At 37.7% G+C, this 13,564-nt stretch overlaps 1 protein-coding gene across 1 annotated transcript; it reads left to right on the top strand.

Annotated features, from left to right (window-relative positions):
• The first annotated feature begins 5,154 nt into the window (after positions 1–5,154).
• Positions 5,155–12,892, top strand: LOC104922987 (ephrin-B2a). The gene is made up of 5 exons (XM_019261539.2): positions 5,155–5,231; positions 5,957–6,240; positions 7,395–7,487; positions 10,320–10,400; positions 11,658–12,892. Exons 1-5 carry the CDS (start codon positions 5,155–5,157, stop codon positions 12,047–12,049), a joined length of 927 nt encoding a protein of 308 aa, XP_019117084.2. The 3' UTR covers positions 12,050–12,892.
• Positions 12,893–13,564: the final 672 nt, after the last annotated feature.

The raw sequence follows: 13,564 nt of genomic DNA on the forward strand, positions 1-13,564 counted from the left end.
CGTAGGAGAGATATTTTGCTTTCTATTAACAACGTTTACTTTGCAGTCAAAGTTCGCAGTACGCAGTTTGACGGATGTCTGACGTCACGCAATTGGTGTGTACTACATCCTGTATACTGTATAGTAATGGTATGTGGTTTGGATTTGAGACACAGCTTCAGTCTTCAGACTTATCCAGCATTGTCTGTATTGATCGAGTAGAACATGTGAGGATGGGAAACGCTGTAAATAAAGAAGGTTTGGATGGGTTCATAGGGTTTGGTTCCACAGAAAGAGCTCAGATGTTTTATTTATTACTAATATATCCAATTTAGGAAGTGTGTGACAATGTGGCCCATATCTATTTGCTTAAATTATCTCCAGCTTCATTAAATCTCCATGAACATCAGGTTAAAAGTCTTGTTAATATGAATATGAAGAGGAGGGGATTGAGTTTTTACACGTCAAACACAGCCATGTGTTTCATCTATTTTCTTATCAAACCTTTGACGTATTCCATGTTTGAACTTATAACGCCAACATCTTCATGTCAGTCTTCACAGATGACATAACCTTAAATAATACCAGCTTAAATCCAAGAAATGAATCGATTTTCTCTTCTGTAGGCAGCATTTACATAAAAGACAAATACTGCAAATGTGTTGTGCGATTTTCTCTTTAATAGTCATTCTGTTAGAAGGGGATTTCTCATGACTCACACGCAAATGTATAAAAGAGATGTAAACCCACAGTTTGGTTTACTGTTCAATGGGAGAGAGGAGTGTGAGAGAGAGACAAATACTGAGGGTGGAGAGAAGACGCAGGAGGAGAAAGACACCAGTTGCTGAAAGAGGAAGTGGTGTGCTCAGGAGCCAGGTCAGTAACTATCTACCATTATAGCAAACACACACAAACACACTTACTTCCTGACAACACTCCAGCGTAGTTTAGCGTCTTGGTTCTCAGCCAGAGTCGACATATTAGCAGCTGTTACGTCTTGTTAGAACTCATAACGTCTCTGGGGAGAGATAATAGACACAGAACTTTACTGTTAGTTCCAGTTGCCGCACACCTGGACTTTTTCAGTCTCTGTAAACTCAGTCAATGCTCATCCTGTTACTTTAGTCTGCTCTCTTAAACTAACCTGTCAGTCCTACAGCCCCTTTAAAGGGACACAAACATGGTTTCGATTCACAGAAATGTATTTCATGTTTCTAATGACACAAGGCTGAATTACAGAGAATAGAGCAGATGAAAGAAGTTGTCTAAATGATGTTTGATCAAACGTGAAACCTTAGTTGTTTCAGGGAAAATGTGAGGAAGATAGAGTGAGAACTGGGATTCCATATGTACTTTTTGTTGTCTAATTAAAAAGGGAAATTGTCTGGCAAATTTAGAGTTAGGATGAAGATTATATATTCTAAACTTTAGCCTAAGCAGTAAAGCAAGTAAAAAAGTATTTAGTTCAACTAAATGACAGATAGTTTCTTAGTAACCCATTCTCCATAAAAGGTAAGAGGTTACCACAAAGTCATAACAATATCTAGTTACTGGTTTATGTAGTGAAAACTTGTGAATGAAACACCTTTCAAGCATTTAAATGATCTTTGAAAACCAATCAGTGTTCTCCTGCCGCCCCCTGCAGGTCACCCTCACCAGCACGGACACCAACATGTAAGGTAAGCATGTGGATGATGAAACAGGCGTCAAGTCAAGTCCCAGGTTGAAGTTAATGCTAATCGTGATAGGGGTGGTTCATGAGCAGACACCTAACATGTTAGCATTATCTTCAGTCTGGGGGCTCTCACCAAAAGAATACTAACTGAGGCCATCATGGCTGCATCCAGCACGGAAGTCTTCAACAACTGAGGAATATGACGAAGTGAAGAGTGGACTAACATGAACCCTTTGTCACTGTTGTCAGAAACATCCCCCGTAGGTATCGATACTACCGATATGAAGTTTTGTTTTGAGTATCGATACCTAAAAAACATGGATCCCACACGTTAGATGACAATCTGGGCACATGAACAATCTTCTTAGTGCTGCAAAATGTGCTTCTCTGCTGCAGTTGTGTGCATGTGCTGAGTGATCAGTCACATAAAGAGCATTTCATTTATTTACTCAAAATCCATCTTTTGTTCAACTGGCCCGTGAAGTACAGCAGTTCATTATGACATTTTTCCCTTAATTACAGGATAGCACATTAGCTGCTTATCAGAAATATTGGTACTGATATCAGTGATCCTTGCTCTAGTGTTAGGACCAGATTTTTGTGGTATCACCCACTCTTACTTTCCTGCTTCTAACGGTCAAGATGCTGCAGTAATGGGTGGCACATGAGAAAAAGCACATTTAAAATTTAAACTTATCTTTGATTCTTTTTTGTGGAAACACAACATGATTCAAAACGTTAACCCAGCACAGCTCTGCTCAACATAAACCTGATCAAACACATTTGGGCTTTGAGATCATACATCGTTCTGAAAATCACCCATATTATATATGTATGACTTGTACCATAGTATAAAGGAATATTTTAGTATATGAAAGTAATATGTGATACCGTACAGCCAACATGGTGAGACACTGTGCATTGTATTGAGTGAAAATTGAAGTATTAAGTGCAGTAAGTATTAGGGAATTTTCTCATATTTCACAAGCCAAGTAAACCATTGTGTTTAGTTTTGTGAATCAGTTACCGGACATAACTACCTGAAATTGCAGCAATTACAGACAAAAAAAGAGGAAAAACTTCAGTCGTAATCACAGGTCAAGTAGGGAAAAATTATTTGAGCTAGTTCATCATTGGACAAACCAAAAACTTGCAGATTTGTCATTCATTTCACTTGTTGACTTGTTCACATGTTGGTTCTCATGTGTATTATGTACCTTTTGTTGAGTCCTGACTTTATGTTATGTTTGCCCTGTAAATGTATGTTAGCAGCTGAGTTCAAGAAAATAAAAATCCTAAACTCAACTTTTTGCCCATCTGAAGTTTGTTCGAACAAAAGCACAGGTGAAAGCTGTTTCATTTTGTGTTCACACAAGGAAACATCCGATGTCAACAGAAACTGATGAATAGATAGATAGATAGATAGATAGATAGATAGATAGATAGATAGATAGATAGATAGATAGATAGATAGATAGATAGATAGATAGATAGATAGATATACTTTACAGTGCAGCAGCAGCATTACTCACAGTGACAATAGGACAATAGACAACATAAGAATACAAATATAAGAGCAAACTATACATAATAAAATATCAAAATAGCAATAGTAAATAAAATATATCGTACAGAGGTATATACAGCAAATTGGCAGTGTTGTGCAAAGTAAGGAGAAATGTAAAGTGGCTGTAAAATGAAAATTGTAAATTTGTAAAAAAATATGAAAGATGTTGGCAGCACATCAACAACATTTCATGTGCAGTCCAGCCGTCATTGGTGGTGCTTTAGTCTTGTGACAGAAGCACAGTGTAATCTTTTAAACCACTTTGTCATTAGTTCAGATTCCCTGAAAATGAGAGGATTACAGCTTTGGATCCTTAAATTCAGAATATACAGGATTTTAAAGAACATCCATCCCTCTATCTGATGATGATTTCAGATGTATTGATCCATGCTAAAATATTTAAAAAAAAACATACAAGGATATGATGGCGGATTTCCCAAACTCATTTGCTTACTACTGAATTTACTCAATGTTTATAAGTGGGACATCTTTATGACCTGATCTTATCTGAGTCTGTGGATCCCGTCGGTTCATTTGAGGTGATGGCTGAGTCACACAAGTTTCACTTGTTACCACAGCAGCCCCCCCCCCCTTACTGCACCGTCAATCAAATCTGTACTTGTCCTGAACCTCTTCATCTGGTTACCACACTTAGGAGGATGCAAACTCTGAGTTATGTTCTTTGAATGCTCGTGAAGAAAATGGCTGAAAATTTCATTGTGGTGTTTTTTTTTTTAATTAACTACAGTAGATGCATGCTTTATAAACAGTATCCAAATATATGTTGCAGGTCAAACCATGTAGAAATATAGTCTATGAACACAAACACAGGCAGAACAAACATCTGACATGATGTAAATGTTAAATGGACTGTAATTATAGAGCACTCTTCTTGTCTTCTTCTGACCACATGTCACATTCATCTATTCATACACATTGGCTATCATGCACGGTGCCAACTGCTCATCAGAAGGAAGATAATTCATTCGTACACTGATGGCAGCGATCAGGAGCAATTTGGGGTTCAGTATTTTTCCCAAGAACACTTCAACATGCAGCCTATGAACACCTCACATAACATCCCCGAAGATTACACATTCACATACATATGTTGTATATATGGGAACATATAGCATCTATGTAGTGGAAATGTCAAGTCAAATTACAATCTGCAGTGGGAAGTGGAGTAAATGTGTCTTTAATTATAAAAAAAAAACATGTTTGATGGGTAATAATCATTGAGCTGTCAGTCAAATCAAGTCAATTCTTATTTATTTATTTCCCTCAAATAAATTCCATAGACCGTAATTCAGATGAAGAAAAACACTTTCAGCATGGAAAAATGTAGCTGTAAATTAAATAGTTCCCAGAAGCTCGCAGAAGTGGATATGATAGATAACAACTTTTCAAGAAAAGTGGGAAAAAATATATATTTTGAAAAAATATTGATTTTTTTTTTTTTTATGTGGAGAGGATAAAACCAACTTGAATCATTTCCACTACATACATAAATTCATATTTATCTCAGTGTCACTGTGAAAAACACGAGAGGGGGGAGGTAAAATAAAACAGTGCAAACCAGCCCTGATCTCCCCTACGCATGAGTCTGTACATGGGCGGGCCGGTCAGTCAGCTGACGACTCAAATAATCCACACAATCTCTGTCCTCAGTACATGGATTTTCATCACTCCAATGATTTTCTAGACAATTACGCACAATGTGGAAATTTTCACACACCTGCACGAGGAAGAGTCGCAACTTGGTTGGATTTCACTCAGGACCGTGTCCTGTGCGCGCACCTGGAGCCATGCAGAGTGGTGCAGAGGCGACAGATCTGAGCCTGCATTCACTTTGTTTTATGATGCTGAGCCGCTGTGGACCTGCCGTTTATTTCCTGTGATGGGGAGAAGAATCACATGGAGCCGCGGTGCCATGATCCTGCTGGCCGTCATTAGCTCCTGTCGCGCAGTCACGCTGGAGTCCATCCTCTGGAGCAGCTCCAACGCAAAGTAAGTGGAGGAACACCTGGTTGCTGGACAGGTGCAACTTTCTGTTGTTGCTTTGACATTTAAGTGTGACCTAATTACTGAAGTTAGTCAAGAAGAATTGAACACTACACTTTTCATATTTCAGCTGTAATGCAGAGATGAATGAATCTATAAAGCAAAAGAACAACATCCTCTGCTTCCAGCTTCTCCAATATGGGATTTTCTATCATTGTGACCTGAGTATGGCTGCAGCTAACAACTATTTTTATTGTCAGTTAAAGTGCCTGTTATTTTCTTTATTAATTATTTATTTTATGGATCCATACAATGTCAGAACGTCATGAAAATCACCCATGAAAAGAGATGACTCCAATTCAAATTACTTATTTTGTTTAACAAACATTCCAAAGCCAAAATATATTGAGTTTACTATCACATAAGAAAGAAGAAAAGCTTCCTGATCCTGAGAAGGATTATTGGATTTTATTGCTTGAAACACGATTTAAAGGATTAATTGATCATCAAAATAACTGTTGTTATTTAACATTGAATATTTTGGGGTTTTTTGCATCTTCATCAAACAAAACAGGCAATATAAAGACCTTTTTTGAACTTTTGATGGTTCCTTTCCACTATTTTCTGATTGATTCATCAGATAATAGATCAAAAGTTTTAACACATCCAAAACTTGCCTTTTTGTGGTTCAATAAAACCCTCTCTATTCATCTTGTCTCTCACTCACACAGATTTACTCCAAGTCAGGGTCTGGTCCTGTATCCTCAGATCGGGGACAAGATGGACATCGTGTGTCCCCGTGCAGATGCTTTCTCTGGGGAGAGGGAGGAGTTCTACCGAGTCTACCTGGTCTCCCGAAGTCAGATGGAGAGCTGCACCATCGACAAGACGGACACGCCCCTGCTGAACTGTGACAAACCTCACCGGGACGTGAAGTTCACGTTCAAGTTCCAGGAGTTCAGCCCCAACCTGTGGGGTTTAGAGTTCCTCAAGGGGAGGGACTATTATATCACCTGTGAGTCAACTGTGTGTAACCGCACAGCTCATGTTCACCTCAGGAATAGGATATCTGAGTGAATCCACGGCTGCTGTTTAAATCAGTAGACACACACTGCTGGTTCCTACAGGTTGAACAGTGTTTGAATCAGTGCAAGCAACTGTTTTTTTTTCCATCTTAGAGGAAGAGGAAGCCATCATCCTCACCCAACCCCCCTCTCCAATTTGTCAAGTTGCATGAGAATCAAAAAAAAAAAAAAAAACGTGGCCTCGTTATTGGGCCGCTGTCTGTTAAACCAGCATCTTAGTGGCAAGCGATGCATGAGATAGAGAGCAAGTCTGACCGCGTAGCCTCATCCACCTCGCCGCGCTCTGACAGCACACTTCGCTCTGGCAGGCCAGTGTGATTCCAAGGGCTTACATGCCCCAAATCACACAAGGCTTTTACAGCATCAGGCAGATTTGATGGGAGCTTTCATGGCTACGTGGCTTGTGGCCTGTGAGATGTTGTTATCTGACCTAAATGCTGCTAACAAGTCTATGTGTGTGTGTGTGTGTGTGTGTGTGGGAATGGCAGAGTTGGACAAGAGTCCTTGCTTTGTATATATGTGTTTTAGTAACTGCTTGTTAGTTAAAAACTTGTGCCCACCGTCCAGTTTTGCATCTTGAGACGATTAGTCGATTTAACTGTTTTTGATCATGGATTTGTAGTTCTGGTCATTTATTAGTCAAAGATCCTCAGCTTTAAGCTTCTCAAATCTAGGTATTTGCTGCTTTTGTTTGTCTTATGCGATCGTAAACCAAATATCTTATGATCTTGGACTGTTGATCAGACAAAACAAGCGATATGAAGACACCTAGGCCTTGGGAACTTTTTCTTTTTTTAGAACAAACAGTTCATTAATTATCATTTGTTGCGGCCCCGGCTGCATCTTTTATTGTTTGTCTGTGATTATCTGTACACTGTATGTAACACTACAGTTTGTGCTCTGTGTGTTTGCCTTTTCTTGCCAACGTGATGCAACGTTCAGCAACTGGCTAAACCGTCTGCAAAGAAACTGTTGCTTGATCATCTGATATTATGATGATCGCATGAAATCTAAACTTAAAACATGAAAAGTAATTCTATTTTAATGTTTGCCTTGTCTCTATGTGTGTGTGTGTGTTTGTCAGCCACCTCTGCAGGCTCTCTGCAAGGTCTGGATAATACTGACGGAGGGGTTTGCAGAACCAAATCCATGAAGCTGGTGCTCAGAGTCGGCCAAAGTAAGTACTTTGTGTTTGTGTGCCAGCATGAAGCTGAATGTGTGAATGATAGAGATGATGCTATCTGACAAAAATGCGACATTGTTTCACTGCTGGCTATTATTAGTGTCATGCAATAATATCACCTCCTCTGTGAAGTTACTAACTGGTCTGATGATCTCGATCATCTATTCATTCTCTTGAAGAGAGACTGCCATCATGAATGATCTCAAATCCTTAATTCAAACCGCTGGCAGCTTAAGGCCAGCTGTATTATCCTGCATGCGATCATTTGGACTGGTGACAGCTGTCAGTAATCTTTTTTTTCTCTGTATTAACACCAGAATCGTTCTTTTTTTTCTTTTTTTGTCATTTCATGCTCCTATCACACACATTAAAACTGAACAAAGCAGATTCTGAACATATTCACGGCCATTACTTTAAATGTCCTTAAGATGAATTGATATGATACAATATTCATACAGAAACATATAGATTTTTTTATTTCTTAAACTATAGTACTATATTATGGCGATGTTATTTGTCATTTTATCAGGCAAGAAACAGCATTCATAGTGTGCTTTATGCATGTGTTGTAGGTCAGGCATGCCAATGACCTGAAAAATAAAAAAATCTGATAAATTAAACAGTTAAAAACTAAAAACTTTAAAAGCTAAAAAAAAAAAACCCCAAAAAAACCCCAACATGTAATTCTTTGACCTCGGGAATGTGAAGTGTTATTCACATCAATTATTCAAGAGTTTGGATTAGAGATGAAAAATCAGCACTTTGTTTTTCAACTGATCATAACTGAAAATATGGGGTTGCTTACAAACACTGTTTATGTAAACAAACCTTTTAACAGCAACAGGAAACATTAATAATCCAGATCTTGTTGTAATCTCACGTTCATCTATGCTTATATTAAAAGTCCTGTCAGTCGATTTGGGAATCGTCAAGTCATTTCCTGTGTTTCGATCTTTGGTTTTGTCTCGACCCCTTTTCTTAACATGTGTCTGTACATTCATGCTAATGTAGTGTGAAATGATAATAATGACAGACTCGTAATACAACTCGTTAGATCACAGATAGGAATACGAAGGCTGGGTGATACTGGAACATCCAAAAATGTTGATTAATATGTGATGAATCAAAACTACATTTGAAAATGGGTCTGGCTGAAATTTTAGGAGAAGGATATTACCTACTAAAATTTCTGTGTTGTGTTTTATTGGGAAACTCCTCAGTGTCATTTACACACAGTAGATAATGTTATTGTATTCTCTTAAAGGTCCAGTGTGTCCGATTTTAGGGGGCTCTATATATCTCAGAATATGGCAGCAATAGAATATAACATTACAAAACTGTGTTCTCATTTGTGTATAATCATCTGAAAATATGAATCATGTTTTTGTGAAGTCTTTGAGAATTTTACATCTACAGACGCTGCAGGTCCTTTTCCTCACAGCCCACCATGTTGAACCGCCATGTTTAACCTAGAACGGACAAACTGAACTGGATTTACTTTAGGGCATTTTGCATTTTTGGCCCGTTCTGGGGCCACCGTAGTTTCTTCTTCATGTTATGTAGAGGACGGTGAGGCCAGGGGATAGAAACTAGATGCCACTAAATCCCACACACTGGTCCTTTAAATGAATTCCTCTGTGATCTGCTGAAGTGTTGTTCATGTCTATTTCTTTGCAGGCCTCCACATTTTTCCTTCAATCTCCTGAGGCACTCCAGCAATTTAGTATTGCACTTCCATAAAATTGACAGAATTGGCAGAGATTTAAAAAAGCAGTAGTGTTAAAAAAAAAAAAAGTTCACTTCAAAATAAATATGTAAAATAATCTCTTTCAAGTGAATTCTGTCTGAAATGTCCCACATAAGAGAAATCACACAAATGTAACAGAGTCAAATCAAAGTTAAAGTACTTGTTTCAGTGATTCCCAGCGTAGGAGTAGGCCCTCTTCAAAGGGTTACAAGATAAATGGGATGCACTGTGAGATGATTATGATGAGGAGAGAGAAAAAGAAAAAAATAATTCTGCTCCACAAATTTGTGTTCGTTTTATGGACAGATTTATTGCCTTGTTCTATGAAAAATTGTATAATTTTCTCTCTTTGGGAGTTAAATTATTTTGAGCTTGTAATATTTTATTTTGTCAAATCTTTGGTGAAACGTTACTAGTAAGCACTGTAAAATACATGTTGTCCCTCTGAAATGTATGAATAAATGTATATATGAAATGTAATGAAGTATAAAAACTTCCCAGCACTGTTAGAGAGTACCAAAGCCTAGATTTAGAAATCCTGACCTTTCATTTTTTTATTGAACCTTTATTTAACTAGGAAATTTCGTGCGTTATCTCTTTTACAGGAGAGATTTGGCTGAAGTGGCAGTGTAAGACAGGTTTCACATAGTTACATAAGACCCGAGAGAAAAAAAAGTTGAATTGGCTGCATTCAGTTGAATGTGTAGGTGGAAAAAATATGAAAGTAATAGTGATTTTTCCAGTCAAGCACAACAGAGAGTACCAGCCATGACTCAGAACACAACAGAACACTTGTTTGTGGTCTAATTAGGTTAGAAAATGAGTTCTTCTACACTTCTGTGATACATTTTTACGTGAATGACTGTTGGTGTAAAATAGTCAGTTAGTCAGTCAAAAAAAAAAAAAAGACAATTTTTATTCGGATTCATTAATGATTCATCAGACCGAAAAATAGTTGCCTTAGGACTGTTTTACCATGACAGAACCCCACCTACACATGGACAACCAGCACACAATAAAAATTAGTAGATGTGGTGCTAACTGTGCTTTTACATCAGCTGCCCTGCTTTATTTTCCAGACTCTTCAGATGCACCTTCAACACTCCAAGAGTCTCCCACCAGATACCCACCAACACGAACAACAGCCAAAGTCTCCTCTGGTAAAGAAAAATCAAAGCAGAACATCCTGCCTGAGGAACATGTCCAACCTTTACAATGAATTCTGTTTTTGCACGTCTTAACCTGCTGATTTTTATTTTTAAAGTAGGCTTCTATATTTATGTTATTGTCAACAAATTCCATAAAAAATCCAACAACATATCCATTTAGCTCTCAGTACTTTCTGACCTCAGTGATAAACCTGTTATTTCCTACTGAAGATGTAAAAAAGGTCATGATTACTTTATCTGGGTAGTCTCGCTCATTAACATATGGTGTTATTTAAATATTACGAATAACACTACTTTTTCGCCATGACGGGGCGGGGCACACCGTTAGCACACTGTGGCACATTCAAGGACACAAATCATAGTTATTACCAGGGTGGGAAATCACCTTTTTTAAATATGTCGAAATTCACCAGCCACATAACAGTAAATCATTATTTTGACCACTTTCATGTTGTAGCAGCATTCGGCTGTAAGCTGGTGACAGTTTTTCGTCCTGGTTCTGAGTCTGACATGAAAGTATTTGATTTAACTTCGAATATGTGAAAGAAGAACGTTAATTTTGATAAAATCAATATCAAACAATCTAATCAATATTTTCTGTCAATGACGAGAATTCATTACAAACATAATTGAAATGTGTTATTATTAATTATAGGCACCCAATTATTCACGTACTGTAAATAAAAACCTTTTTTTTAAACAAACAAAGATACTATCATTTTTTAACATTTAACATATACATATAACATTTGTTTTACTCAAACAGGAGTTAAAAGTTTATTAATTGAGACTATTTTCAGCCAGAAATTTGTTGATGATTTAATTTATTTATTTAATTTTTGATTTAATGATTATTTACAGCAGCAGGATGGTGTCACAAACTATAGGAGGTTTATAGCACACTACTCAGACATTACTACAATGAGAAAAAATGTCACCAGACTTATTCTTTATCTTTACAGATGAACCTTATTAATTAAGTTTTTTGTACTCAAAATGTTTTTACATTGGAGAGCAGGAATAATTTAACATTTTACATGAAACAGTCAGAGAGTGAAGTTTAGTTTTAGGCCCCTTCAGTGCCACACAGGAGGACCAGACACTGAAGATTAGAGCATCACAATTCTGTGATTTTTCAATACTGATCAGACTGTACAAGGACACAAACTGCGTACCTCTGTATCCTGATTTACTCTTTCATTCCATTCTCTGTCCTTTCCTCTGTCTCTTTTCTGTTTCTCATGGCAGACACGGGCTCAGAAACAGGACAAACAAACCCCAGTGGCAGCAGTGGCCCTGAGCCAGGACTGTTCATGTGGGTTCTCTCTGGCTGCGTGATCCTCCTTCTGGTCATCATAATTCTGCTGGTTGTGCTGTGGAGGTATCGTCGCCACAACTGTGTCCCAGATAGCCAGCAGTCTGCCTCCGTGTCCCTCAACACTTTGGCTGTGCCGAAGCGGGACAGCATCAGCAGCGACAACAACAGCTCGGACCGCAGCGACGCCGTCTTTCCTCTGCGGGCTTCTGACAGCATGGTCTGCCGTCATTATGAGCGTGTGAGCAGTGACTATGGGCCCCCTGTGTACATAGTTCAGGAGATAACGCCGCAGAGTCCTACCAACATCTACTACAAAGTCTAGTGTTTGCTGCTCCTGTGCCAGAAGATCTTACAACTGAACCGGTGTGGACACGCTCAGGCTTCAGTCAATGACACAACACTTCTATTGATTAAGTTTTAAAGGGGGTGTGAAGGAAGGTCACACCGGCTTATCTAAGAGCTGTTATACTGGCCAGATATCAGCGTTATCCCTGTGTCGAACTGAACCACTTTGTTTTCTTGAAGAGACAATAAGAGAGGAAGTTGACGTGTCACCTCACATCACATCAGTGTTCAGTTTGGAAGCGTGCAGCAAATGCCAGAGGTGGATTGTAACTAAGTACATTTACTCAGGTACTGTACTCAAGTACAATTTTGAGGTATCAGTACTTTACTTAAGTATTTCTGTTTCATGACACTTTATAGTTCCTGCAAAGCCTCTGAAGAACGTTAAAGATATGATGAAATGTTAGAAACATTACTGTCCAACAAAATTTAAAATCTGGTTAGCTGATGAGTCAGTTATTACAACGGATCAATTGTTGAGTCATTTTTTTATGCAAAAATATAAATTTTTCATGGTTTCAGGTTCTAAAATTTGATGATTTGCTTTTTTTCCTCGTCAGTGAACTGAATCATTTCAAGCTTTGAAATGTTGGTCGGATAAAAGGTCAGGCCAAGAAGAGGTCACTTAGAGCTCTGGGTATTTGTAATGCATCAATTATGTTTTACAAACCAAACAAACGGATTAATCTGTAATAAAGTAATGTATACACTTACACTTATTATTTGTCTCTGCATTAAGTTTCGCTTTTGATAGTTGAAGTACATTTTCTTGATAACACTTTTATTTAAGTAACATTTTGAATGCAGGACTAAAGTGTGCTAATGATACTTTTACTTAAGTAAAGGATCTGAATACTTCTTCCACCACGGGCAAATTCCATTTTGTTTATGGATTTAATTTTTAAAGAAAGTAAATGTGTCACTGCACATGGCAGCTTCATTTGTAAATTAATTTAATTTATTGATAATGTGAAAGAAGATTGATGGTGTACCCCAAACAAACTAAATTTGTGAGCACTTAAATATGAATTTGTTACAACTAAACTGTGTGAATTTTGTTTGAAATGGTGAAAATGAAAATCATGATTTTGTGGCTTTTATTAAAGTAAATCCACTTCAAAGGATTTCATGCTTATTTTTTATTTCTTCTCCAGGCCGTTTTCATGTTTACATTTAATATTATATCACCTTCTGTTTAACAGTCTTCAGTGTCTTTTCTCTGTTTTCCATAAAAAGTAAAAAAAACAAAAAAAATGGTGAAATGAAAGTTTGTATCAGAGAAGACCGCTGATAAATCTGTGCACATACACACAGCTTTCCCTGGGGTTTCAAAATTACTAAGCAGCGCAGTCTGTAGCGATGTCAAGCAATAGCAGCAGCAGGCCTATTTGCATACAGACATCGCGGTCCAGTTCAGAAATGATAGTGTTACATTTAAAGAACTTTTAAGGACTTCAAGGTTTCAAAGGTTTGGAATCACCTGCAGCAAATA

Source organism: Larimichthys crocea, chromosome VIII (assembly GCF_000972845.2).
Source record: "Larimichthys crocea isolate SSNF chromosome VIII, L_crocea_2.0, whole genome shotgun sequence".
In the NCBI taxonomy this organism is placed as follows: domain Eukaryota; kingdom Metazoa; phylum Chordata; class Actinopteri; family Sciaenidae; genus Larimichthys; species Larimichthys crocea.